General features: G+C 52.2%; 3 protein-coding genes across 4 annotated transcripts; all 3 read right to left on the minus strand.

Annotated features, from left to right (window-relative positions):
* Window positions 1–56: 56 nt before the first annotated feature.
* CALHM2 (calcium homeostasis modulator family member 2) lies at window positions 57–8,117 on the minus strand. Of its 2 annotated transcripts, XM_087766999.1 has the most exons (3): window positions 7,425–8,117; window positions 4,537–5,523; window positions 57–4,453 (listed from the first exon to the last, which is right to left on the minus strand). In XM_087766999.1, the coding sequence occupies exons 2-3, from the start codon at window positions 5,077–5,079 to the stop codon at window positions 4,037–4,039; spliced, it is 960 nt and encodes a 319-aa protein (XP_087623125.1). In that variant the 5' UTR covers window positions 5,080–5,523; window positions 7,425–8,117; the 3' UTR covers window positions 57–4,036. The 2 variants fall into 2 exon arrangements, with proteins under 2 accessions (XP_087623125.1, XP_009474298.1); XM_009476023.2 differs by lacking the exon at window positions 7,425–8,117 and having other exon boundaries at window positions 4,537–6,802.
* Window positions 8,118–10,745: 2,628 nt separating this feature from the next.
* On the minus strand, window positions 10,746–13,201 carry CALHM1 (calcium homeostasis modulator 1). The gene is made up of 2 exons (XM_009476084.1): window positions 12,653–13,201; window positions 10,746–11,213 (listed from the first exon to the last, which is right to left on the minus strand). Exons 1-2 carry the CDS (start codon window positions 13,199–13,201, stop codon window positions 10,746–10,748), a joined length of 1,017 nt encoding a protein of 338 aa, XP_009474359.1.
* A 5,806-nt stretch (window positions 13,202–19,007) lies between these two features.
* CALHM3 (calcium homeostasis modulator 3) lies at window positions 19,008–21,910 on the minus strand. The gene is made up of 3 exons (XM_009476085.1): window positions 21,624–21,910; window positions 20,446–20,701; window positions 19,008–19,469 (listed from the first exon to the last, which is right to left on the minus strand). The coding sequence occupies exons 1-3, from the start codon at window positions 21,908–21,910 to the stop codon at window positions 19,008–19,010; spliced, it is 1,005 nt and encodes a 334-aa protein (XP_009474360.1).
* Window positions 21,911–27,480: the final 5,570 nt, after the last annotated feature.

Raw genomic sequence — 27,480 nt, forward strand, 5'->3', positions numbered from 1 at the left:
TTTACACCCTTGTGTCAGGTATTTATACACGTAGATAAGATCCACCTTGAGCCTTCTCCTTAGGCTGAGCAGCCCCAGCTCTCTTCGGCTCTCCTTGTATGATGGATGCTCCAATCCCATAATAATTTTCCTGTCCCTCTGCTGGACTTGCTCCAGTAAGCCTGTATCTCTCCTGTACTGGGGAACCCAGTACTGGGCACATCACCCCAGATGTCTCACCACTGCAGAGTAGAGGGGAAGGATGTCCTCCCTCAACCTGCCGGTAATGCTCTTCCTAATGCAGCCCAGGATGCTCTTGGCCTCTTCAGCTGAACGGGCATATGCCTTTAAAGCCCACAGCATCCAGTTATGATGGATCCCATGATCACAGACATCTCTCATAACAATTGCCAGTGATTGATGGCAGAAAGAATTACTGATTTTCAGTAGTGGTTGTCTCTTAAGAGAAATCACTGAAGTCAAAGAAGAAAGTGTTTTTCTGTGCTGAAAAAAAGTCATCCCAATCTAACCTTCTCCTTGAAAAAAGCCAAGTATCTTGGGTATGTAAGTAGGCTCTGTCACTGACGTTGGTGCCTTATGATCCGTATTCTTGTAACTCCAGTAAGATGTGGATGTGATCATCCACATGTTTTACAGATGAAGAACTGAAGGCAAGGGGAAGAGCAGGGTATGCAAACAGGTGTGATTATCCAATGTAGACACTAGTGAGCGGGTGCCCAGCTTTGAAATAGCAAACTTGAAGAGTCTTGCTCATTGTAGGTACTGTGAACTCAAAACCAGAGCTCTGCAGGACCCAGCTCTTCTGCCTCTGTGAATGCCCAGTGTTGGCAAGCCTGAACGATTCAGCATTTAGTTCATTCCCAAGTCCACTGGAGTCCAGAAACAAGTCGTTTCACTTCTTGCCCCTAGGGAGAGCAGGGTACTGTACTCGGATTTTGCTTAATGCTCTTCTAGAGGAGGGGGCTGCTTGCAACATCCAGTAGCAGCCGCTGCTTTTTTTAAGAACACAGCTGCAACAATGGTGGCTTTTTTGGGGATTAATTAGTTACATAACAGAATACACAAATAAGCGTTGCAATAGAAACTAAGATTCCTTTGAGGTATTGTTTCTTCTCGACTACTGGGGCTATTATAGTCTCTAAAGTAGTCAGCAGGGAAAATGAAAGACCTGTGTGTAATTCTCCATACTGGAGGAGCCTGGTTTGAACCCATCTTGCTGCTGGGAAGTGTGCCCTAACTGGCAACCCATAGGCTGCTCTGCGATGGGGTTATTTTCGGCCTCTGTAGGAAAAGCAGAGAGCATATGAGCTCCCAGCCTGCATGATCTGGCATGCCAGGAAGACAGGTAGGTCGACTTCCCTCTTGGCGTTTCAGTGAGAAGCCTAGCCCGCTTGCTTGCGCTGGTGTAAAAAGTCACGTGGGTTCAATCCCTCACCTCAGCATCGTCACTGGGGAAGGATGAGCGATGCGGTCAGCAGGGATATTCGTGAGGGTGCCGATGGGCTACGAGGGCCAGAAGCCCAGGGGTGTCTCAGCTGGGGCTGTGGTCAGGGCTGCAGGGGAGGGGAGGAAAAAAATCCTTGCAATGGCAAACAAGTATTTCTGAGTGCAGTGGCTTGCTCCACTGCTTGCTGTCAGCCCTCCACTCAAACATGCCTCTCCAACAAGAGGGAGGGAAAACGGACAAGCTGGACAAGCCCCTAGCCCATCCCAGCACATGGAAAGTGGCTGGGGTTAATGGAGAAGAGAAGGGAGCTGAACAGAGCAAAAGCTGTTTTGTGCTCATGGTTTATTCTTAGGATAAACAGATCCATTCCCAAGCATTACGTGTCTTGCCCCTTTCCTTCAAAGGAGGGAGGGGGAGGAGAAGGAACTGGAGTGGAGGTGGGTCAAAGGAACAATTAGGGCTATGGAGGAGGGAGGCAAGGGGAGGAAAGGAAGTAAGAGGAACAGGCTTATGCTGCTTTGTTTCAGCAAGTCACCTTGCATCTGCTGACCTGCATGCGGGGGGCTGGCATGCGTGTCTGCGTGTTCACACCCGAGGGCCAACGAGAAGAAAAGCAAATGAACTCTCTTTCATCTCACGTTAATGCAATTCCATCTAGCTTGCATCTGATCATTCCTGCAGATTAGCTGATGGTGAGGCTGGGAGCCAAGCCTTCCCACAAATGCAATGCAAATCTGTAGCGAAGCTGAACAGGGATCCTGGGATGCCTCGCCCTTTAAGCCGTGTTCCTCCCTCCTTATGCGAGGGAATAACCTCCAGCTCTTTCTTGCAAGGGGACATATTTGTAAAAAGGTTTCTAAATACGTTTCCTTTCCTTTGCTGCAATTGTGTATCCTGATGTACAAGATCTGTGCTACTCATTGCAAGAATAACTAAAAATCAGTGTTACTAACTTGTAATATGTGGTGATGCTTTAAAACTTCGCATCCTGGGGTCATCTGGATAGGAGAGGATCTGAAAGTTTAATAGAAAGAAAAAATAAGTTCCCGGTCCTTGGGTTCAAAGAGAATGTTAAAATATGCCTTTTGTGCCCCCCTGAAGAACACTCAGAAGGCAATGAAAAATAACTCTCATTTAATAATTTATTTCAAATCTCCTTGTGTGTAAGTTCCTCTGAGTTCTGTGCGTTTGAGTCATTTTTTGAACAATTTAAGGCTTTTTGGTAAACGGCACAGTGTAAAAGGAAGTTGTACCTACAAAGAAACAGCACAAGTAGGAAAAACAAACTCCATTGTCCTGCCAGCTCTTGAAACAGTGGTGGTTGCATAGGGCTGGCCCTCAGGAGAAAAGGGACTGCGCAGTGCCAGAAGAGCAGCCTTGAAGCCATAGTCAGCACAGCGTCACGGTCAGGGCAGTAATTTTACACCTCTCTGGCTTTGCTTTCTCAGAGTACAGTTCAGTCCGTAAAAGAGACCATCTGCTGCAGGGACCATTTAAGGCAGTGGAAAGGGTTTAAGAAAGTTCAGTGGTGGAAGGGTAGGGAGAGGGCTGCTCTCCCCATCCAGTTCCTACTGTCCCTCGTCACTGCAGTGCAGCAGATGGGTGCGTGTAATGTGGTCTTGTGGCTGGCAAGTTTCTCGTCCCTTTTCCCTAGAAGAAAGATGCTCCATTAATACAGCTAACTATATAGTATATACACTATATATGTGCGTATATATACAAAACTAATTCTGGTTGAGGTCTTGGTGGTTGGATGAGAAATGCAATGAGCTGCAGACAGCGGTGTGGCTTACCGCGGGTATTGCTTCCTCTGAGCCTCCACCTTGCCTGAAAGCTATTCCGCTGATGGTGCCATCTTCCAGGTTTATAAACTCATGGTTGTGACCGTTTGGGCTCATTAGAGAGTGCCAGGCGCTTCACTGAGAACAAAGGGAGTTTGGTGTCCTACCCAAATTCCAACTTGGTAATTACAGAGTGTCTTTCTGAATACCGGGAATATTGGTGATTCCTCCTGCCTTAGTCTCTCAGTTATTCAGTGTGCTGCTGTATTACTGGCCCATTCCTTCCCAGGTGCCATTGCATCCCCCTTGCCACAGGAATTTACCCACTGCTCTCCTCTTTTTCCCTGCACCGTGAAGCCTGTAAAGTGCTCCACGACCTGCCTGCATAACAGGCATTGCACAACTGCACAAGATATTGATGTCGATAAAACAAGCAGGTGTGTGGGACGGCTGGGGCTAACCCTGCTGTGGGGAGATGGGTGGGACTGCAGGAGTCATGGTGAGACATGTTGTGCCCACCTCTTGCTCCCCGAGGTTTCTGCTGGTGCATTAGATGGCAGGGTGCACTGGCAGCCTGGAGGTAAGGTGTGCATCTGCTCTTTGCTCTCCTTGTCTCTCCAGGAGCAGCAACGAGATGGTTGTCTCTGAGAGAGGGGTTCCCCAGCAAAGTGTATTGCTTAACAGCCTCTACATTGAGGCTGTTGATCCCTATTTACCCGCTGAGAGAAGTAATATTCCCAGTGAATCCCTCAGCTGCGCACCAATACTGCCAGGAAGTCTGGGGAACTGCTCCCAGCGCCCATCTGTCTTAGGAAGCCAAAAAGAGCATTTCGTGGCCTTCTGGGCTTGGCCCGTTCCCTTCCACCCCTTTGGCCCATTTGTGGAGCCGGCTGTAGAGCGGGAAGCCCTTGTTCTCCCGGTAGATGTAGACACCCGTGATGGCGTTCCACTGGGGGCTTGGCTGGACGCCCTCCACTGGGAACTCCTGCACCAGCTCCTTCTCCTCCTTGTCCAGCGCCACAAAGCCAAAGAAGTGCTTCACGTTCTTGGCCGCCAGGATCCTGGAGTGGACCTCGGCTGTGCGGCGGAAGAGCTTGTCCTCATTGGAGCGGTACTGGGCCCAGTAAGCCTCCTGCCGGTAGCTCAGCGGTGAGCAGCAGTGCTTCAGGCACTTGGTGAGGAAAACCAGGACTGCGACGATGCCAATGAGCAGCCAGCCGAAGAGCTGAGAGAGAAGAGAGAGGCTGCGTTAGGACAGGGCAAGGTGGTCTTACCCGCTCCGTGTGGCTTTCTCCCCAGCGTGCCTACCTGGGACTCGTATCTCAGCCTCCGTGTCACCTCGTCCCTGAACTTGGTGAGGTTTGCCGGCACGTCTTTACAGGGGAACCTGGCCAGCACCTCGGCCCCATAGTCGGCCGGGAACTTGTCCAGGGAGGATGGCTTGACAAACTCACTGAGGGCGCAGATGTAAGCCTCCCCGCGCAGCAGCGAGATGACCGACCAGGTGACGGGTGCCACGGCCGCCCGGCCCATGATGGAGCCAAAGAGGAGGAAGGTGGCAGCAGTAGAGAAGTTCTTGGTGCCGCGCTTGTGGCACTCAGCCACCAGGTTCCAGGTGTGGTTGTTCCAGATGACACCGATGAGGAAGAGGGCCAGGGCCGGGACACCGATGGCAGCCAGCCCGTAGATGTAGTTGCGGGCAGGGGAGCAGGGGCAGTTGAAGGCGACGACTGAGAAGAGCTCCTCGCTGCCCACCGTGCCCAGGGCTACCAAACCATTGAAGATCATCACATCTTTGCTCTTGAAGAACAAGGAGAGGAAGCGGAAGTTCTCGGCAATGAGGGCGGCCATCTCGTCCTGGGAGCAAGAGGAGGTGTGTACTGCAGTGGGGGGCTGTGCTGGCCCACCTCCCAGCACTGAGGGACACGCCGCTGCGGGGTGAAATGGCCTTGGGCCGGCTGGAGTGCAAGAGGCTGCTCCAGGAGCACACGACCTTGCTGCTGTTCCTTCCTCCCGCCTGGTGTCCCAGCCTCTAGAGCTGGTTGCTGATACCAGGGATACTTCAAGAGGAGCCGAAGAGGGATTCAGCCTAAGCAACGTGTGAAACCTCAGTCATTTCAGTTTCCCACTAAGCTCTCCAAAAGCGTCTTCGGCAGCAAAGATTACCAATGGGACAGCTGTTTCTGCCCCCGGCATTTGCACGTTTGTTGTCTTTCCTTCTTTTTGGGTTTAGTCACCTCCTGCAGAGGCGATTACTGTCAGCATTGCTGCTGGACACTTAATGATCTCCCAAGCCTGCAAGAAAGGAGGACGCTGTGTTACTGGGGAAACTGGACCGGAGCACTGGTGATGGGATGCGTCCCCAGCCCTGCCACTGACTCACGCGGCACGTGCATGCTGGTGCCTTGAAGATGCTGTGTGTGGCTTTTACCTTTCTCTTTAGACCTGATGAGTTAATATTTAATAATAGCCAAAGGTACGTCAGGGAGACAGCAAGAGGTGCTGCGAGATGGCCCAGCAGGTTTGGGGGCAGAGAGATCCAGTGTGAGAGGACCAGGCAGGAGCAGCCTCTGCCAACAGGGGTGAGGGGATGTTCAGGGGCTGTTGCTACCAGCAAAAGAAGTTACTTTCTGGGAAAGCAGAGCTTATCTTGATGACCCAGGATACAAACACCAAATGCCCATATAGCTGCGTCAGCAATTACGCAGGAGTTTTTCCTAGGATTAGGTGTGGCAGGATGATCTCCTCTCCCACAGCTGGTTGACATAACCATACTGCCTGTCCTGGCCCACAGTCCTGGCTCAGACTCTTAACGGCTGGCCTGAAACCGAGCCCCTCCACCTGCACACCTTGGTACCAGAGATGTACTTCACTGCCCTTCTCTTGTGCGGCTTTCCCCAGCCTCTTCTCCCACTACAACACTGGTTATACTGGGATGCCCACCCCACTGACAGGGCTGGGCTGTGTGGACTACAGGCACTCAGGACCAAGCAGAGGAAAGCAAGGAAAGCGTGTGCTCTGATTTTTTTGAAGGGCAGGGAAATAACTGGGGAGTATATCCATGCCCTCTGCAGTGATGCCCACTCCACCATGCCACTTGCAAGCTGCATTTAATTCATTTCCTAGTTGACTTTGTCTGTGCTGCATCCCCACAGGGTTTCATCTCAGGAAGCCCCAAGGACCTTGCTAGCTCCGGGAGCCCTCACCCATGTGATGAAACCCGCTGGCCTCAGGGGAACTGCTGTCACCGGGGTTTGCTGGAGACAGGAAGGACCCGGGCACTAACCACCTCCGGCAGCTTGCGCAGTGCTGGCAGCATTGGCGCGCTTGTGGGGCTCCCGGGGAGCCCTGACCCACAGCAGGGCTGCCCCAAAACCTACCCCGATGCTGGCATCTCCCAGCCAGTGTGCACAGAGCAAGGCTTCCCCAGGCCAGCCCCAGCTGTGGGAGAAGGCTATGGTGACATTCGTGCGGAGGAGGCAAAGGCACCTTAATCCATATGGTCTCTTGTACAAGGCTTGCTCATGCACTGTGGTTTAAATCACTCCCGTGCTTGTGATCACCTGCTGCCCCACCAAATCCTGTTTTACGCTCTTCCTCTGTGGGGCAGCAGAGGGGAAAGGGGGCAGAAATTTGGCCTCGGTTCCCTTCTGTGTCTAACCCATGGCAATCCCTTTAAAGTCATGCTGTGATATTGCTGAGTTCAAACACAATGTCTTCCTGTATCTTCCCAGTTTTCCATATGCAAAGCTCCCTCAGTAAAGGAGACAGACCAGCCAGAAACTGCAGCCATGTGACGGGGCCCAGGCCCCCAGCTCCGGCTGCTGCGCTTTGTGGTACACCACGTTTGCAGCCAGATGCTAAACCTGCAAACTTGTTCTAGTGGGGGGGGGGGGTTCAAAACCCTGTTATTAGCGTTACCAGCAAATAGCCCTGATAAACAAGGCCCTGCGACCTTCCTGACAGTGCCTGGCAACCGGGCAAAGCAAAAATAAGAGGATCTGGCAAAAGGGAGTATGCCATTTTGTGGGGGGCTACTCTTCCTCTGCTTGGGGGTTATGGTGCCTGTCTGGGAGAGAGAGGGGTGGGTAGGAGGGGAAGGGAAAAGTTTTTTACAGCAGATCATTTTTTATCAGTCTCTGTTAAAGTCCTTGCCCACAACATGCATGAAAGCAAGAAAAAATGAAGTCACTTACTTGAAAAGTTCTTGAAACCAGTTCTGGAGCCTTCTCAGCTCCTTGTGTGGTTTTTGCTGCAGGGGGCTTCTGGCAGCGTGCGGGGCTGTGCAGAAGTGGGGATGTGGCTGAGGCCGGGCTGATGGACGAAGCGAAAGCTGATGAAAACAGCGTTAAGAGTTTGGCAGCTTCCTTTCTTAGTCTGCAGCGTGCTGTCAGCTTTTGGGAGGAGGGAGGAGGTTGTTCTCGGGCCCTGTGCTTGGGTGGGGCGAAGAGCAGACGCTTAGGCTTCTGCTGGGTGCAAGGCTGAGGTTGTGCCTTTAAAAAGAAAAAAAAAAAAAAAGGAAAGGAAAGGCTGAGAATGAGTCACTGGAAAAAGCACATCGCCCTTTTTCAGACCCGCCATGCAGCTGTGCAAAAGCTGGCTGGGATGGCCCAGGGTTTGCCTGGAGGATGGGAGCGATGGGGCACCTTGCTGGGGTGCACAGGGGAAATGCTGGAGCCCCCCAGCCTGGGGGTTGGATGCAGCCCCCGCGGTCCCCAGGGGATGCAGTCGTGCATGGGAGAAGCCCTTGGTCCCATGTGAAGGGGCAGGAACTGCTGCTTTTCTGCATGGGATCCGGCTGAGCCAGCGGGGAAGACGCCAGCCTGGCTGGGTTTTCGGGAGAAGCAGGAACCCGCCCTCCCAAGCTCTGTGGAGCAGCCAGGTTTTGCTTCCCGCCACCGGGACGGAGCAGAGGGGCTGCTGTGGGGGTGGTGGGGGCTGAGCGAGGCCGGGGGAGCCATGTGTGTGAGGCTGGGCACAGCCTGCAATTTGGCGAGTGCGGTGCATTCCTGCCCAGCTCGGCTTTTCCGCTCGCTGCTTCCTCTGCAGAGCGATGCCTGCGAGGCAGCCGAGCGCGCCTCACTTTCTCCTTGTATTGCTCCCTCCTCTCCACCATCTGTCCCTTGGCTCCAGCTCCCGCCCAGCCTGTTGCAGAGGCTGGAAACCCCCGGCCTCCTCTTCGCCGTGTCCCCGGGGTTAAACTCAGCCCTCCCCAGAGGATGTCTTCAGCACAGGCAAATCTTCTGCAACACCCACGTTCCCCTCTGCCTGGAGCAAAGCTAAGCTCGGCCCAGCGTCAGCAGTTCAGCTGGGGTTTTTGGACCGAGTCCTCCTTCTTACCCCCAGACCTGGGGTCCCCGGGTGGGTTTTGCAGCTCCCAGGTGTTTGGGTGTGGTGCACCCCTTGACACTCCCACACCTCCGCGCCCACCCGGGGCTGGCTCCCCTCCTGCCCAGTGGCCACCAGCTCGGCTGGGGGCCCCGGGGCTCACTCCATGCTCAGGGCACTGCTGCTAACCGGGCTCAGTGAAATCCCAGGGGCCGTGTCAGGTTCCCTAGAGAGAGGTCTCCTCCCAAGGGCCATGAAAGATGTCCCCAAAACCCAGGAAAGAGAGGACACCCTGCCTGCTCTGTGGGGACTCTCTAACGACTGCCGAAACTGCTGCAGGGAGGAAGCGCTCTGATCCTAAAAATCTAAATTAAAAGTGCAAAAGCTTCTCTTTGCAAATGCACACTGTTTTTTCGGTATCTTAATAGCTGTGCCGTGGAGCCCGCCAGCCCTGCACGCTGCTTGCTGTTGTGGGGACTCTGAGCGGGCCTTTCTTGGTGAGCCATTAACAGCGCTGAACTGCAAATAATAGGAGTGGAAACCGCCTTTATCTTTTAATCACTTTTGCTTTGTAAATCAGGTTTTGTGCCTATTAATTTCTGGGCAGGTGCCTTAATTAAAGTTTGGGGTGTGAAGATTAATGATAAATCTGTGTCAAGCTCCTTTCTCCTGGGAGTCAGCCGGATTCAGCCTGCCCTTGACTACGGGCTTGCTAAGGCTCTCCCACAGCAGCTCGGAGAATTTCCTCGTCATTTTGGTCCTTTGTTCTCCTCTTCCCACAGCCTCTGTGGAGTTACACACTGGTAATTAAGGTTTATGCAAACGACAGTCACCTCAGTTACCAGCCAGCCGTAATAAGTTGGTTTGAACAAGAACGCGGCAGCAGAAATTTCAAGGGGATGAGCATTTCAAAAGGGATGCAGCAAGGGTAAAACTCATCTCTCAAAAGGGATTTTCCTTCTGCATATTGGTAATAAAATCAGGGCCAATGGGGGACGCTCTTCTGGGCTGTGATTTCCATAGTCACCTCCAGGGCCTAGTCATCCTCAGTTTCTATGGAAATGGGCAGCCACCTGGTATTGTATAGGGTTGGTGGTGCCTCCCCGGCTTCTCCTCCAAGGGCCAGGGCTGGCTGGCTGCTGTGCACCAGCAAAACGCTCCGACTCAGGCAGCCTCAGCGCCCTGGGCTTGGCCTGGGGCCCCCTCGGTCCTTTTCGTTGCCTTCAAATAAAGAAACGCCAACAGCTTTTGTAAATGGTTTTTATAAATCCCTGTGCCTAAGCACGGAGCTTGAACAGTAAGCCTGAATTATTTATTTGACTCCTTAAACAAACACCCAGATGGGTTTTAACATCAGTCTTTGTGTCAGGGAGGAATCCAGCTAAAATTGCAAGAACAAACCGTCCTGCAGCAAAGTTGTGGCAGGGGGTTGGCCTGGCCCCCACGCTCCATGCTGCTGAGTGACAGTTGCTCTCCTTGTCTAGGCACTCCCTTCAAGGAGCATCTCTGTGGGCAAACCGTTGAATAGTACCTGTGACACCAACCACGCCGGTCCTGTCACGTGTAGTGCCATGTGGGATGTCCCTTCACCAGCTCATTGCTTGGGTCAGATTTATTTTAAAGCTTTCCTTGGCCTGGAAACTGTGTGTGTCTGTGGGGATGCAGTGTATGGAGGGGTAATGGGGACACTTTTGGGGTTTCACAGCTCAGTGTGAGAGAGGGGCACCCCCAGCTTGTTTCCCCACCAGGGGATTTTTAATACTGGCTAAACCCACGCACGCTGCCCAGTGCGGAGCCCGTGGTAAAAGAATGGAAGTTTTGCACATCTGGTAGCGTCTGCTTTGGCAACCGCCACAACACAAACCTGGTGCTTGGTGGTGTGGGACGCATGGCATGATGTCTGGCTGACGCACCGCGCCCTTCAGCAACCCTGGGGCTTGTCCATCGTGGCCTCGCATAGCTGCCCTGCTCAGCACAAAACTCCTTGCCTGAATTACCAATGCTGTAGGATTGGATGTGGGAGCAGATGGGATCACACCAGCACTGCTGAGCCCTTTGGGTGCCTGTCCCCCTGCAGCCCCCATGGCGCTGGCCCTCGCCCCTGCCCGGCTTGGATGCCCGCCTGTCTGCCCTCTCTGCAGCCGCTCTCCCAAAAGCACAGCTCTGCCTCTGCAATGCCCTGCGCCCCCTCACACCCGGCTGTAGTAGGCAGCTGTCTCCCTTCGGGGCAGCGGGGGGTGCACGGGGGGCTGCCCTTCCCCTGCCCAGCCGTTGCCACTGGGGAGGGCAGGTGGGTGGAGGTGCAGCGGGGGCTTGCATCTGTGCCAGCTCTTCAGGGCCATGTTCATGGTGCCCTGGTCGGTGATGCCTAGGAGCTTTTCAGTGGCTTCCCCCGCATCAGCAGGGGCTTTCCTGGGCGGGTGACAGCGAGCGGCTGCCAGGTCTGTGCTCATGCCCTCGAAGAACTGCTGGATGCAGACCTTGGCAAAGCTCCTGGCATGTTCCGCACACGTCTCGTCGAACAGCTTGCGCTCGATGTCGATGTAGTGGGACCAGTACCTGCTCTTCAGGAAGGCGGCTTGGGTGAAGCAGGGCCGGAGGGCTCTGACCAAGAAAGCCAGCGTGGTCATCAGCAGCACAAAGCACCAGCCCAGAGCCTGCAGGGACGAGGGGGGAACCAGACCCGTCACAGGCAGGCAGAGCACGCGCCCCGCGCTTCCCACCAGCCGGCAGAAGCCCCCTGGGCTTTGAACGAGCCTGGCTCCACTTTGGGCTGTTTGACATTTGGCTGCATTTACATTGCAAATGCCAGACAAGGAGACCCTATGTACCACGTCAGTGCATCTCCGCTGAAACTTTGATGCACCCGTGTAGGCAGCACCTCTCTGCTTCTCACCGTGTATGGCATCAGCAGGCTGTGACCATAAATAACATCACACCGAATCCTGCACCCAGCCCTCGGTCCTGCCTCTGATAGGGCTGTGCCTCACCTGTGTCTAGGATAGTCTGTGTCCTCTGACTTGCAGCTAATGTCGTTCCAGATACTCCCTGGGTTTATGCAGCTGCCTAACCCTTTTCCCGAGCTATTGGGCTTAGTAACTTCTATCATGGATGAGCAGTGGCGACAGGCTCCCCCGTTAATGGGGTCTGACAGGAAGGGTGAGGTGAGGGCAGAGCCAGGATCACTCTGTCTCGTTCACCATCGGTCTCAGCTCAGGCTGCCGCTGGGCTGTGCAGGCAGAGCTCACAAGGGCGAACCCCGCTCTAAATGCAGCCCCCTAACAGTGCACCTGGGAGCAGGGTATCTGGGTGGCACCTCTTCTTTTGCAGCTCCCAGTGCTTCCCAGAAGCTGGGAATTGGGGTCTACCCATGAAAATCTGCTTTGTGTCTTTGGAGAAGTCTCTGTGCCTCCATTTCTCTTAAACTGGGGATAATAATTCCTGTCTGCTCTAAGGAGGTCAGGGAGAGGAGCTGCTTTTGAACAGGAGTGCATGAGTGACCAGAGTGGCTCAGACTATCCTGTCTCCAAGGTGGCCAGAAGTAGAGGGCTTGAGAGGAATTAAGCACAGCACAAGCAGTTAGTGGCACTTCTTCATTTGTGGTTCCCTGGGATGGTTAATAAACACATACTGGCTGTTCCCATGCAAGCAGCAGAGGCAAGTGGCATAGATGGTTATCAGCCCATCACTTGCACACATTATAATAAGCAGCAAGAGCAACCATGGGCAACCGGTGAGTTATGGGAGGGGGTGACAGCCCACCAGGCAGGCAGTAATATCCACGTCAGCCCCTTCTGAACTTGCTCTAAACGAATCTCTGCGTACAGCTTGGCCGTGTATCGCTGCCCTCCAGCCCCAGGCTTACCAGGCAGGTGGGGGGACCAAATTATCAGGACGACCTACAGCTTCAATCTCTGCACCATGCTGGAGGCATAACTCTCTGGAGCTGAGTCTGAACACCTTGTACCCCTGCGAAATCATCAGTCTCTCTTCCTGCAGCTTGATTTCAACAGGGAGATTCCCTCAAGGGAAGAGCTAAGGCTGGCACTGCCTAACCCTAAACCACCAGTGAGGGCACAACCGTGATGCTTCTTACCTGTGAGATGCAGCGCAGGTACCTGATGGCCACTTCGTTGGCGATGAGCTCCTGCCCATCGTAGATCTCCTTGCAGGGGATGCGGGCAAGGACCTGCTTCATCTCCCCTTGCGAGAGGCTGGGGTGGCTGGTGTTGCCCAGGATCTCCACGGGCACCGAGGTGCAGAAGGCGCAGGTGATGCACTTGCCATCCAGCAGCGTCACCGAGACCCAGACCACCGGGGCGATCATGGCCCGCTGTGCCATGGAGCAGAACATGTAGCGCAGGACGGCCCGGTCCTTCCCTCGCTGGCCCTGGGGTCGCCTCCACTCCTCTGCCAGCATGGAGATGTTGTTGTTCAGCACAAAGCCCAGCAGGAACAAGATGAAGGGGGGCACCAGGAGGATGCCCAGCCCATAGACCAGATTGTAGCGCGGCAGGCAGGGGCAGTTGAAATCAAAGGCTGAGTACATCTGGGCACTGGCGAGGGCCATGATCCCGCAGATGCCATTCATGAAGGACTCCTGGTTGGACTGGAGGAACTGGAAGATCATCCGAAACTTGTCCATCTTCCCTTGATGTGATTCCTCCTCTGACCGGGGTCCAAGCTGTGGCCTCGGTTTACTTCATTCTTTCAGCCCCTCTCTTCAAAGACAGGCATCAACAAGTCTCTGTGCAGTTCACTGATTCATTTATGCACTCTGGCAGCCCCAATATTTAAAGCAGAAAATTAAAACATTTTTTTCTGCTGATTTTGTTGCTTGCAAAAGTTCAGAGTTTGATTCCTCTTGCTCTTCTTTGGGTCTGTGGGACCTGGGTTGTTTCTGGTTTGCTAAACCTGGCTTCGTTCTTTTTGACATCCTCATTTCTGCAGTCTCTTGGTCACCGGTCCCCTTGGCTGGGGGGTGCAGGTGTTACCATGGCTGTGCCCTCCCCAGAGCAATCTGTGCCCTGGGCAGAGAGGGGATTTGGCTGGTCGGCCTCTGTGAACCTGTTTGCAAATGCAGGGAGTGGGTGCTCCTCCCAGGACCAAACGTGACGCCCCACCTCTGCGGTGCTGGCACAGAGGGAAAAGCAGGGCACCAGAGTTTCCCCCCTCCCTCCATTTCTGCATCGCCTCAGCAGCATCTAATGCAAGTGTCTCACAGGTCTGCCAGCCCCCTGGTCTGTTCATGCTTCTCTTTCACTGGGAAATGCCTTTTTCCTCTGCAGAGAGAAGGGAAGAGAAAAGGAAGGGCAGAGGAAGTGAGGAAAAAGCTCTCGATGCTCTGGGATGTTGTATCTGTACCGCTGAAGTCTGTTATTTGCTCCCCTCCATCATACAAATGTCCGTGTTTCAGCCAGACTTACAAGATGACACTTGTAGCTCCTTGGTTTTCATAGCCCTGTGCCCTTGGGGCTTGCTAAAATATCCTTGAAACCCTGACTCGTATAGTCTGGTGAGATCCAGAGGCACAGAGTGCTTTTCCTGGCTTTAGGGCTGGAGAAAAACAGGCAGAGAAAGGAGAGAGGGCTGCAGGAACAGGGGCGCAGAAGACGCACCCTGCTCCGCAGGTGGGTCCTGCTGAAAGCATCTGAGCCCTGGGTGCCTCTGCTTTCTCAGGAGATGCTCCCTGCTCATCAGAGCTCTGAGATTCAGGTTTTCCCCTGAGATTTCTTCTTTTCACGCACTTTCAATGAGCATTTCGGAAGGGCTTAAGTGCACTTTGCTCTGAATGGCAGCGATGGAGTCTGAACAATTTTCTTGCAGCCACCTCTTGTGGGTATAATCCCAGCCCCTTGATAAATTTGGGATGTTCAGGAACTGGGAATACAAGAAGGATGTGTAAATCCTGCCAGTGACCTTCCTGGCCCAAGGGCAGCCACTGTCCCCCAAGGGACCGTGTTTCCCAGCAGTACCAGACCACCTGCAGGCACGGACAGTGCAGAACCCTTGCTGCCCATCAGGCCAGCAGCTACCAGCAGCCCCGGGGGCTGAGGGTGCAGTGGAGCTGCCGTCCTCTGAAGATCACTCAAATCCTGCTGGGAAGGGCAGAGCAAGGACTACCTGAGCCAGCAACGTGCATCCATTGAGCAGGAGGGGCTGGGGCTGGGATTTGGCCGTATGCCTTGACCTGAGGCTAAGGTGTCTAAGGGCATGTTTCCCATGCAACCAGTGCATGGTGCAGGGAGGACTGAGCTAGCTGGGTGCTGGGCTGGCTGGTCCATACAGCACGGGGTCGCTGACAGTTTAGCCATGCCACTTTACCTGGGCTTATTAATTCAGTAGCAACATCAGGCAATCTGGACCCAAGCGGACCTGAATACCTGCATTGCCTTCCCTGATCTTTGCACACCAGAAGCAGCCTGGGCAGAGCCAGCTCAGGTCTGTGGTGGACATGTCCCACGTGTTGATACTGGGGTGCAAAGCTTCCATCCCTCTCTCCTTTCACAAGGGTATGGCTCAGTTCAGCACATTGCTGTCAGCCCTGCAGACCCGGGGGCTTTCTGGTGCAGAGATCCTGTGCACGTTTGCCAGCACAGAGCCAAGCAGACAGACTCCTCCCCAGCTTGCCAGAACTGAGACAAACACTAATGAGATGTGATAGCTACGGTTGGGCCAGGCTTAGCTCCTACAGCACAAACCTAAAAGAAGAGGATTGTGTTGCTGGTGCTCTCCTGCATCTCTGTTCCCAGTTCACAAAGCAGCTTTCATGCACTAGGTTGCTCCCTCAAACAAAATATGGGGGAATATTTGGACTACAAGTGGCCATAAAACAAAAGGTTGCAGTATTGACTACCTGCAAGGTGCTCAGTCCCTCCGGTCCAGGCACCACCTGTGCTGTTGACGTGGGTATTGAGATCCATCTGACTGTCTGGACACCGGCGCAGCTGCATTGCTGGCTGTGAGACACATCACCAAGGCAAGCTGCATATGGGTGGGTGGCATGCGGGAGATACTTTTCCCCAAGGTTTTGCAGTGCGTCAGTACAGAAGCCAAACCAGGTGTTTTAACCATTAGTCAGCACTGCAGTTTCTGACTTCTCCCCCCACACCAGCCCTGGGGCTCAGTTGATAGTGCCCAGTTCACCCTGAGATGCCACCACAGAGGTGAGCACAAAGCACATGGGTAATACCTGGGCAGTCTTAGCTCTGCCTGCTGTGGAGAGGTTAATTGCATGATCTCATCAAACAGGAAGAGATTTGGCTGCATGAATATAGATGAGGCTTATTGTATTGCTAGCTAAGAGCTCAGGCTGGCTTCCCTGTTCACCTGGCAAGTGGGTTTTTGAAGGGCAGTTCACATCAAAGCCTGCATGAATCAACCTCGTAAAAAACAGAGAGCTTTTTGATCTCCAGGAAAACTCTGCCTTTCATTAAACATGAATGAGGGGTCTGAGCCTGCTTGGTGTGCAGCACCGGCAGTTCTCACTGAAGCCAACAATAAGTCAGTGAGATTCAAAACAGAACCCATAGAAGCCAATGCCTGGGTCTTTCTTTTGTGTTGCCTTGTTAGGGAGGACCTTGTTTTCGTGAGCTTGCCAACAGAAAGTTCACACCAACAAATTTGCAAGCGAAGGCAGAGCCGGTGCTTCCTCCCACAATCCCAGCCTGCTCATGCTTTGGAAACCAGGTCCTGGGCGAGATGGTACATGCCCAAGTCCCTCCCAGCATGGGGTCCTGCACCTGGATGCCAAGGCAGACGCCAAGCCAGGGAGTCAGGAAGGGCTTTGTGTGTCCCAGTCAATGTAGGATATAGAGAGGAGGGACATGAAAACAGTCACAATTCCCATCAGGAGAGTTTGGGAAGAGATTGGAGAAGTTGTCTTTGCAGTCAGCCCTGCTGTTTCACGGGCTTTTGGCAGGTGAGGATCCCTGAGCACGTCAGACATGTCAGGCATCAGCCCTGAGAGACAGAGAGCTGCTGAAGTTTGTGAAATACCCTCTCTGCTTGCACTTCCACAGGAGGGTACACATTCCTAGCAGAGCTGGTGGGAAGAGACCTCTGGAGAGGTCTGGTCCACCCCCCTTGCTCAGAACATGCTCAGAGACACGTCTAATAGGGTTGTGAATATCTCCGTGGATGGAGGTGCCACAATCTCTCTGCGCAGCCTGTTCCATCACCCTCAAAGTAAATAAGTGCTTTCTTCTGTTTAAATGGAATTCCCTGCATTTTGAGTTTGTGCCTCTTGCCTCTTGTCCTGTCATGGGGTGCCAGATACCATTTTCCACAATGGAGGAGTTCTCTGGCTTCAAAGGGGAACACAGCACGGGACTCAGGGAGGCTGGGAGGGATGAACACGCATGGCCTTGTCCAACTGGAGCTACCCCATGACCAGACTGACCCTCCCAGCAGTGTGTGAGCCTTTGTAGACATGCAGAAGTCTATGGCAGCAGCCTTAAATCCTCTGGTTTTCTCCGTCCTGATACAGATAACAAAGCTCTTCCTCTTCCCCTCTTTTACATTTCGTATTTTGTGGCCACTCTGGGATGACTTAAAATCTGAGAACATGGAAAGCAGCATGCAAAGGGGAGCTGCGGACCTCTGCTCTGAGCTGATTAGGAAAATAGCCGGTTTGACTAGGGTGGAGTGGTGAGTCCCAGCTGAGTCTCAGCCTGAGATTTGTGATGGCGTGTCTGATAAAAGTAAACCGGAGATGAAATTCAAAGTGCAATGCTGATTTCAAAAGAGAGCTCAGAAGGTCCTTGGACCTAAAGACCTCCTGGTGGGAAGACCACGGTGTTGTTCCCAACGAGCACGGGCCACAGCTGGCTTTGTGCCCTCTCTGAGCACATCCAGGGGAGCTCAGGGATTCAGCCAGAGCTGATTTTGTTATGCAAATAAGAAAAGTTCTGCAGCCCATCCCTCTGCACCCCGCAGCTCCTGGCTGGGCCTTGGCTGGCAGAGGGTGCCCACGGGTGGACCATGGAGTTATTTGGCTTCCCTGTGTTTTGCCAAGCATCTCCTCCATCCCTGACCCCATGCACACAAACATCCTGGGGAGGAGGTCACCCACTTCCCAGCAGCTCGACAAGTTAATTTGGGGGATTAATATGTGTTTTCCATTTGACTCCTCATTTTGGATTTAGTCACAATGTGGTGTCCAGTTTCTTTGCCCCTTTCCCACCCTCTTCTTTCCTTCTGGAAGCCCTGCTTGCCCCATCTATCCATGTACAGCCAAGGAGACGTTTCTTCTTCACACCCCCCTCCTCACAGCCCCTCCACCTTGCACCCCTCACTCCCAGGGACAAAGTGGGCATCAGTGTGAGCCTCAGCCTGGAGGAATATATGTGTCTGTACTGGGTTAGTTTGCAGTAAGAGTTTAATGCATCCAAGCAGCAATGTTGTTCAGAAATATCAGTCAAACTGGCACCATGGTTGGCACCAGCTACAACAGGGGCTGGAAAAAGGCAGGTTAAGAAAGTAATTAGCATTAGAGGCTCAGAGATAAGGTTACATTCAAACAGTTTTGAAACTAAGGATGGAAATGCCCAACTGGGTGATGCAAGGATGATCCTCTGGATAGATTGGTTTTTACTAAAATCTAGCAGAGGAATGTTTAAAATCTGTGTTCAGACTTCTCAGGCAGAGTCAGTGTGTCCTTTCCATGGCCCGATGCCGGTGCTTAGAGCAGCCACCCGTACCCCAGCACAGTCCTGTGGCTCTGGATATGTTAAGCAAAGCCTCCATCTCCTTTTCCTTCTGCAAATCCAACCCAATCTAGGGACAGTTATTCAGAGGTATCTTCAATTAAATTTATGCTGCTCCATGAATTTCAGTGTGTTGCCATATTTTGTTTTGCAAATGCATGGAAGTATTGACGGGCTCTTAGAGGGAGGCTGAACAGTTTGGCAGCTGGGCTGGGGGCAGCCAGAGCTCTCAGCAGATGGGAAGATGTAGGAGGTGGTTTTGCCTTTTTGACTAAACATGTTGGTGTGGTACTAAAAGAGTTGCCAATGAAATCATTTCAGTGTCAGCACTGCTAACTCTCTGAACCAGGTTTCACTGAAATGGGCAGGAGCTCCTCACACCTCTGTGAAGCTGCTGCTCCAGTCGGTTTGCATACGCAGCCAGGTGTTGCTGCCTTGGTTAAATCCTTCCTCAAGCCAGAAGGGTTTTATCACAGCTGTAAGGAGCTGCAAACTCTTTAATATGACAAAAGTGCTATGCAGAGCCCTTGGTTGAGAAATGTCATTAACAGTGACTGAGTCTGGGACCTTTGGCTCTTCAGAGCTAGTTTATTTTGAAAGTTTTGCTAGGCACGCCCTGGAGCGGAGCCTTGGGGGTTGGAGTTTTGGAGGAAGATGTGAGCATTGCTGTCATCTACCCGCTGGTCCTTGCTTTGTGCAGAGGTATGGCAGTGCCCCTTCAGGGTCTGCAGGACAAAGCCTCCTTTAGACATCGGTGTGCTGGGGGAATTTGGACCGGGTACCAGGGCTGTCTGCCCAGGGCGGAGGGGATCTCTCTCGCCCCAGCAGATGCCTCTGGGTCACCTGACCGACATCCAGGGGGGGTTTCTCATAGTACCACATTTTCAGAAGTTTATTCACCTGGTCCTGATGTCTGATGCCCCGGAGAAGATCTTCCTCTCTTTCAACCCCCTCTTCCTCCCGAGGCAAGCTGAAGCTTTGCAGTTTGATCTCTTGCCACATGCTTTCAAAGAAGTGGAGGATGCATTTGTGAGCAAAAAGCCGGCTGTGCTCACAGCAGGTTTCCTCAAAAATCTTTTGCTCGATGTCAATGTAGTTGCTCCAGTGACGTGCCTGCAGGAGGGTGGCCTGGTTGAAGCAAGGTCTGAGCCAGCGGGCAAGGAAAGCTGCTGCAATAAAGAGCAACAAAATGCTCCAGCCGAGTGCCTGGGTGATAAGAAATAAGCAGTGGAACAGGAGCAAGACAAGCACAAGGACAGGCATGAGCTGTTTGCCTGTATTACCAAGACAGGGAATTTGTGTGGCTGAAGGGGAGATATGGCATATCTGGACTGCCATCCTTGATCTGTCCCTGAAGTCCAGCACCCCCAAACTGCACTTAGAGGGTCAGTGTAATCTCCTCCCAGTGAATATAGGACATTTACCTGTGCATCAATAGTTCAGTAAGATAACTGTTTGCAAAGTCATCCTGGGGCAACCAGGCATTTGCTTTGAGCAAGGCAGTGTCCCAGGGGAAGGGGACTTCAGTGCTCTCCTTTAGTGCTCGGTTATCTCCAGTGAGATCTTTGTCTGCCACCTACACTGGCTCCAGGGCCCAGGAGTCCGGGCAGCAGGGTGAAGACAGCCCAGACTACATGCAGCTCCCTTTCGTAAGAAGGAAGGGCTTGCTTTCAATGTTCTCCCACCGGTCCTCATCCCTGACCTGGCACTCCTGTACCAAGAGCAGGGGCCGGCCAGGGCTCCACTCCCCATCGTGTCCTGTTCTCCTATCATTCCTCAGGAAGCTGCTTTCGTCTGTCTCAGCTTGCACTCTCCTTAACACAACGGGTCCTATCTGTGAGGTCAGTAGTTAGAAAGGTCTTCTGACACTGGGCAGGGCCTTAGGAGACACCTATATTCTTTGCAACCTGCTTTTTATTATCTGGGTTTAGAAGTTGCTGGTTCTTCTAGAAACAAAGTTCTGTTAATTAAACCATCCTTTATTTTCTTCCTTTTCCCTGCATAAGTGACTCTGGAGATTATCACTGAGGGTGGCAACATTTGCAGGCATAAAGAAGCAAAGAGCAGTCTTGCTCCCAGCCTGACCGTGCTGAAGCAATGACAAATCAAAGAAGAGCAGGAGCAGAGGACGCATGCCCTGGGCACCTCACCGACACGGGGGGCTCTGCCGGCAGTGACCTACCTGGGACCAGCAGCGCAGGTACCTGGACACTGCCTTGCGGGACGTGTTGTTCCTCATGAGCTCGTCCTCCTTGCAGGGCACCTTGGCCAGCAGCTGCTGCACCTGCTCCAGGCTGGCGTTGGCGAAGCCCACAAACTTCTTGGGGTCCACGGAGCTGCTGAAAGCGCAGATCAGGCATTTGCCATCCAGGAGGGTGACTACAATCCAGATGACAGGGGCAACCATGGCTCGCTGCATGATGGAGGAACACATGTACCTGGGGCAGGAGAGAGAGAAGTGAGTGGGCAAATGCTGGGAGGTTTCTCCTCATCCAGAGCCATGATGGATACAGGCTGCCCTATGCCAAGCAGCCCTCCCGGAGCCAGGGAGCTGACTCCCAGGACTGTCCCCAGCATTGCTCCAGCTAATGCCTCTTCTGCTCTGGGATCTCCTTGTTGGTGCTGCCTCCCAGTAAAATCTGTGCCAGCGCTTGCAGTGCCCTGCGTGCTGCCTGCATTCAATGCAGTGCACGGTCCTCCCATTATGTGCTTGCCTCAACCATATACTTATGTCTCCCATGCACAAATCCTTGTCAGCTCTCCCTTTTCTTCTTCATTCACTCTTTCTTTTCTCATCAGCTCAGTTTCTACCTGGAAAATCACTTTTCCCTGCAGCCTTTCTTGCCCCACCCTGTGCCAACCTGTGCACTGGGTATAACTTTGTATGTAACAGATTGAATGTGATTCTCCTCTCCCTTCCACCAGTGTAAGTCAGTAAAAACTCTACTGAAGTCAGGGAAACCACAAGACTGTCAATAAAGAATGACTGTGATGGAAATGCCACTCTTTCTGCACATTTAAGTGGAAATGCCTCATCTTTTTGCATGTGTAAGCCCCAGGAGAAACCCTGTGGGTGCACGACAGGGCATGCAGCAACGCAGTTTCCCAGGGTGGCAGCATAAATCCAGATGCTGGTGTCGAGGCACTCCTGCCCTCCTTCGCTGGGATGGGATGAGGCTCTGCCTTCATTTCTGCTGTTGTAAATGCGTTTACCATGCCCCTGCCCCTCCAGGCTCATGGGGGAAGGTCTCGGAAGCTGAGCTTAGAAGAAAATTAATTATTAGGAGGATCAAAGCTATGGAGGCGAGACAGCGAAGCAGGAGGTGAAAGGAGGAACACCACTCTCGGTGCAAACCCTACCTGATGACAGCTAGGTCCTTCTTTCTGTGCCCCTGCGGTCGCCTCCACTCCTCCAGCATCACCAGGGACTGTCTATTGAGGATGAGGCCACAGAGGAAGAGGGCGATGGGGGGTACAAACATGATCCCCAAGCCGTATGCCATGTTGTACCAGGGCAGACAGGGGCAGCTGAAGTCAAAGCAGGTATACATCTTTACGCTAGCCAGTGCTAACAGCCCACAGATCCCATTCATTACAGACTCTGAGTTGGACTGGAAGTACTGGAAGATCATCCGGAAACGGTCCATCGTGTTCTTTTGGCCGGGGTGCTCCTCCTGGGAAATCCCTGGGCTTCCTGGCACGGCCCGTCTCCCTTTGCCCCTTGTCTGCTGCCACAGGGCAGGGAACGCAGCTCAGCCTGCAGTCGTTTGGGGCAGGAGGACTGGGATGGAAGAGAGCTGCTCTGGCAGGGGGAAAACCCTGTGCTGGGGTTTCTCCACTGGCACACAGCTTTCACAGGTCTGTCTCTCACCCAGTGCTTATCTTCTGGGGCAGTTGGTAGCTTTTCTAGGTGAGCAGATGGATACAGACTCTGGCAGCTGTTTTTTCCACCCAGTTTTTCATTTTCAGGGCTGTCCCATGTGCCAATCAGCGACAGCCTCCTGTGATGCTGGGTCCGTCCCTCCCGGAGATGCTAATTCTCAATGGAGAGCTGTCGGTGGATGCCTGTGAGCTGCCCTCTCTGCTGATGGAGCTGTTGAGTGATTCATTGGCCGGGAGAAACCAGGCAAGTCAAATGAGCTCAGCTGCATTACTGCTGCTGTCCCCTTTCTTTTTGGTGAAGCAGGTCCCCAGCCCTGAGTGGGGCAGGGGGGAGGCAGGGAGCACATGCCTGGCTCTGAGCATGCCACATCACCACGAGCTCAGATTTCCCTATGAAAATGGGCTGAAAGGACCAACCCTTCAGTCAGGAGGCTGCGAGAATTGACAGCTTTCAAAGCCTGGCATGGCACTTTGGGGCAAAAGCTGCTCTTGGCTACACATCATACCTGTACTGTGACATTTGTACCATGCCTACATCCATGGCCAAGGCCCTTGCACTGGGGCTCCTTCTTGCTCCCCGTCAGAGAGCATGGTGCAATCAGAGCAGCTGGCTTATTTGTCCCATGGGACTGGGACATCATCTTCTGTCCATTTTAAATATTCCAGAGGCGATTCCTCTTTTCCTCTCAAAAGTTTATTTTACAGGTAAATACAGCTCATTGCCACACAAGGAAGCTCAGTTTTTTTCTGACATATTCAAGATCATTTTCCTCTCCCCAGCTTTCATCTGAAAACATTTTCAGATTTCTTCTCAGCTCAGGTTTCCACAAGTGTTCAGGAAAGGAAAAAAAAAAAAACCAAGCGTGTTACATTTGCCTATTTTGTTAAAAAAGAGAGGAACCATCTCCACCACAGTACGCTTGCTCCCAGCACTGAGTTTTCTGCCCACGCCGGTTCCCATTGCAGGGCTGGTTGCCTTGATGGGATCGCGCCGAAAGGGAGCAGCGAGGAGGCTACCTATAGCTGCTCACAGGCACATACAGCGGCTGTGACACATGCTGACTCACAGGGCCACGATGTTATCTCCTCTGATCTAAACAGCAACTCGCACAATTACTTTAATGAAGTACAATTGCACCAACCATAATATTTGTGTTCTCTTTTACCTGCGAGTGGAAATGACTGTTAATGTTCATCCATCAGCAATAAAAACCTGCGGCTAATCAGCTAATGTTTCCATTTTGCCATTATAAGACATCAGGACCCCTCCATTTTGCTGTTATAGGGCATCAGGACCCCTGGCTGAACTCCACAGGTGATTTTTAGCGAGGGTGCAGCCTGTCTCAGTTCCCAGCTGCTTTAATGCTTGTTGGATTTCTCATTTAACGGCTTGCATTTATGTGCTGACTTGGGTTCAGAAAGTGTTGTGCAGTCTCTGTAGAACAATTACTTTAGAGAAATCATTTTGCCTTTCCAGCTCTCCTGGACAAAAACATAGTAGAGGCTAAATAGTTCCTCACAGCTCAGGAAAATAAGATCTAAAAAGAGTAGGAAGCTTCCTCTGGACAGCACAAGCTACAAGGGAATTTTGCTTCTCCCAAATGCAATTGCCTGTCCTGGATGTTAGAGGTCTGTAAAGGGTGCCTCAGGGTAATTACTGCGCTCCGTTGTGATCTGGGATCTCACCAGTAACTCAGAGCTGAGACACGGAGCTGTTGAATCATAGAAGAAAGGGAATATTCCTTAATTTGCAGCAAAAGACATCAGGAGCTTGCTGGAGAGAGATAGAAAGGACCCTTGAGGTAAGCAAATTGCTAGATGTGGGCAAACGTTCAAAATTATTCTCAAAACTAAGCACATTTAATTACTCAGTTCTTAGGGTGAAACAAAGAAGAAACAAGGACTAAAATAATCTGTCTCCTCTTCTCCAGCAAGGGGACCTGCCCCATGCCCCCAGTGGTGTAGTCACCCTTCTGAGCCTGCTGCGAGGCTGCCCGTGGCTCCCTGGGGCTGTTGGACAGGGGCATCGTCCTCGGAGGAAGGCAGCTGCTCCTTGGCAGCAAATCTCCAAAACTGCGCTGGAAGCTGTTATTCCTCAGTGCATCTTTTGGACATCCACCTTGGACTACCCTTTGCTTTTGCCTCAGCACAGCTCAGCACTGCAGAACACGGGGAGAGGGAGGGGGACACCCTTCCCCACTCCTTTATGGGAGTAAAATACCAGCCGTAGGCTTTTTGCCTTGGATAATGGAGAGGGTGGTGGGTACAGGTGCAGGAAACCCTCACCCTGTAGGTGAGAGCCCTTTTGGTGCAGCACAGCCATCAGTCCCTCTTGCTTTGGGGAAAAGGATGATTTCATCACCAAAGTCTGAGTTGGTCATTTAAAACAGAACAAATTCAGCAGAACAGTATGGTCAGTTTTGTGCGTGAGCCTGCGATGCTGGAGCAGCACTGATGCTGTGCACACAGCATGCATGCCTTTGGGGTGCATGCATATCCAGAGCAATTCCTTATACATATATTTAGGTGGGGAGCAGAGAGCCAGCAGCACAGGTCCAGTGTGTCTGGGGCTGCGCCCTCGGTCTGTGCCACCAGCTCCATACTCACTGTTGGGTTGATCCCCAAAGGATGGAGGCAGGAGCACCATGGCTGTGCCAGTAACCCTGCTTGCTCCTTGGCCTCCCCAAACCCCAGCAATGAGTGAGGTGCTGGGGGTATGAGTTGCTTTGTCACACTTTGGTCTCCCTTTTCTGTGCTGGGACTGGACCCTCTTTCCCGGAGGAAAGCTGGTGTCCAGGAGCAGACATTTCACCCGTCCCAAAGGTTGCTCTGCTGGAACCAGGCTATTGCCATGAGCACTTGTCTTGGCAGCGGGGAAGGGCCCCCAGGGCTCTGGCGGGAGCACTCCTGGCCCTTGGAGTGGGAGATGATGGGTTACCTCATTAGGAGCCATTTGCCGTTTTTTATAACTTTGACAAATTATTTAATTACCCGGATTGAATTTTTTCTGTCCTGAACATCTGCCTCAGGCAAAATATTTTTAGAAAACTGTTACATGGGTTGGTCAGCTGCTCCTGAGATGATGTAAGGGCACAAAAAAAAAGGACTTATTTTCCCCTGTTAAAAATGGGGAAATTGATCTGCAAAGGCACAGCAACTCTGGCACCCGCCTTGAGGGCACAGTGGTGACTGTCCTGCTCCGAGTGGGTGCTGCAGTTGGGGTCCCCCCACCAGCACCGCAGGAGGCTGAGTTATCGCCCCGCTCCTTTTTGTGCCTCTGTTGCTGGCCGTGGAGTTACCCCGGGACAAACTGGGATGCAGAACTGGCCCAGCACATTCTCGGACTGCAGGAGACAGCTATGAAATTAATATAGCTCTGAGTGTCTCTTCCTCCCTAATCTCTTGGCTCATTAATTGCCACACAGGGATGCCACCTCCACATGGTGTTTGGTTAAAATGAGCACTGTATGGCCACAAGGAGCAGGTACCGAACACCGTGTGTTCCTTGCCTCAGTTTCCCTTTATGGGGTTAAGTGTGGATCCACATGGACCCCCACACCAGGTGCTGGGAGGATGAGTAAGTCACTGGTGAAACGCTGCGTCCCTGTGGTGTGAGAGCAGTTATGTTCTCCCAGGTTACCATGGGAGGACTGTGGTCCAGTTTCTGTTTTCAACACCTCTCAGCTGGTGAACTGGAAAACTCCTTCCACCTGGCCATGTTTATTCAGAGGACAAGGGTTAATGCTTTTTCAAGGCTTAGGGGAAATATGTCATCTTGTGTTTAAGTGAAGGCCGTTAACACCATAAATCACCTTTACTGGCAACAGTGCCTGCAGACCTGTATCTTGTTCCTCTGTAGTTCAGGTGGGCCTGTTGCTAACCCTTGGGCACACAGGTAGACAAGACACCCCTGAGAGCCTGTCTGTACTTGACCAGCAGGTTGCAAATGAGCTTTATTTTCTGTTACCTTTTTCAGACAGTTTGGGGACCAGTCTCCCACTGGTATCTGAGGACAACAGAGCAGCATCGTTGCCTTATTTCTCTGCAAAGCTGGCAGGGTATTTTACCCCTCACTGCCTGGAAATCTTTCAGCATCTTCAATTTATCACAGCAGAAGTCACCTTCCATTTCAACTGCCCATGAAGAAGGACACAGGCAGTATTTCCTCCCTCCAAACACTACGCAAACTCCTGATGGTCACTAGCAGCAGAGACAAATTAAAGCACTCTTGGCTCCATGGGGCAGGGACCACCTGAATCTGAGTATTTTTGCACAGCTGAGTACTCTGCCCAGGCTAAGAAAATAATGAGTAATGACCATTAAGTGATTAATGAGATGCTAGCAAAAAATAAGGGCAGCATTGTGAAGTGTAGTTTGTCTTCACTAATAATGTTCTCTGGAGATGAGATACTCCTGTGTTCTGCCTTGTAACTTCATTAAAACACCAACATGCAGCTGACTGCCAGTGAGGAAATATATGGGTTAGTTATGTGTTGTTCTTCTTAAGAGTTCATTATATATTGCTCTCCTGGCCATTAGCACTTAGCTTTTTGGCTTACGTGGAAGCCCTGTTTCCTGATCTCTGCATTATTCCAACCTTGACCTAAATCACACCGTTTCTGACTGAGATAGAGCTTTTTGCAAGGCCATTTATCTGCTTGGCTTGGAGCTGATGCTGCAGCGAGATCATTTGAGATGGAGTCTCTTCTCATCTTGAGAGTGAATTAGGGAATAAGGTGGAGAACTAGGGAATCAGGCTGATCTCTTAATATCCCAGCTCAGTGATTTTCAGACTTTTTCTGATTTGCTAACACTCGTTTATCTTCTAACAGAGATGCAGGCCCCAGATAGCAGATTTAAGGCTGCTGACATTTAACTAGCTTTTCTTGTTATTTTTCTCAGACTCTTAAAATTAAGCTCCAGCCCTGGGGAGTCCACACTTTACAGGATGAAAACCACTGATAACAAACTTTTCTTGAGAGATCAGTTTGTCTTCAGTTTGCAGAGATGTCATAGAAACTATTTAGGTGTTTAAAAGGAAAGGGAGGTTGGGTGACGAAACACATCTCAGCGCCGTCACCCTGGGCCTCTGCAGCCATTGGGGTTCAGAGCTGACGCAGTCCTTGTCTGGTGTGACTACTCCAGGAAGCAGACCAAGTCCTTTGATAGCTGGATTCGTGGCTTTTAAGCCGAAATTTCTGTCTGTACTGTGTCGTTAATTCACCAAAGACCCTCAGGTAAGTCACAGTGAAAAGCTGATTCTGCCACCTATTTTTTGCCACCATCCAGAGATGCTCTTGGTTAGCAGGTGCACGAGCACTTGGCTTGCAGATGT

This window comes from Nipponia nippon, unplaced genomic scaffold, assembly GCF_047370975.1.
Source record: "Nipponia nippon isolate SJK-2023a ecotype South Korea unplaced genomic scaffold, ASM4737097v1 scaffold_3, whole genome shotgun sequence".
NCBI classification, from domain to species: Eukaryota; Metazoa; Chordata; class Aves; order Pelecaniformes; family Threskiornithidae; genus Nipponia; species Nipponia nippon.

What these genes read in the sequence shown, in the direction of transcription:
- CALHM2 (XM_087766999.1), bottom strand. Translation starts at nt 5,079, where the DNA reads ATGGCCGCCCTCATTGCCGAGAACTTCCGCTTCCTCTCCTTGTTCTTC. An exon ending in GGCTGAGATACGAGTCCCAG is followed by an intron (nt 4,454 to 4,536) that starts GTAGGCACGCTG and finishes CTTCTCTCTCAG; the next exon opens with CTCTTCGGCTGGCTGCTCAT.
- CALHM1 (XM_009476084.1), bottom strand. Translation starts at nt 13,201, where the DNA reads ATGGACAAGTTTCGGATGATCTTCCAGTTCCTCCAGTCCAACCAGGAG. An exon ending in ACCTGCGCTGCATCTCACAG is followed by an intron (nt 11,214 to 12,652) that starts GTAAGAAGCATC and finishes TCGTCCCTGCAG; the next exon opens with GCTCTGGGCTGGTGCTTTGT.
- CALHM3 (XM_009476085.1), bottom strand. Translation starts at nt 21,910, where the DNA reads ATGGACCGTTTCCGGATGATCTTCCAGTACTTCCAGTCCAACTCAGAG. An exon ending in AAGGACCTAGCTGTCATCAG is followed by an intron (nt 20,702 to 21,623) that starts GTAGGGTTTGCA and finishes CTCCTGCCCCAG; the next exon opens with GTACATGTGTTCCTCCATCA. An exon ending in ACCTGCGCTGCTGGTCCCAG is followed by an intron (nt 19,470 to 20,445) that starts GTAGGTCACTGC and finishes CTTATCACCCAG; the next exon opens with GCACTCGGCTGGAGCATTTT.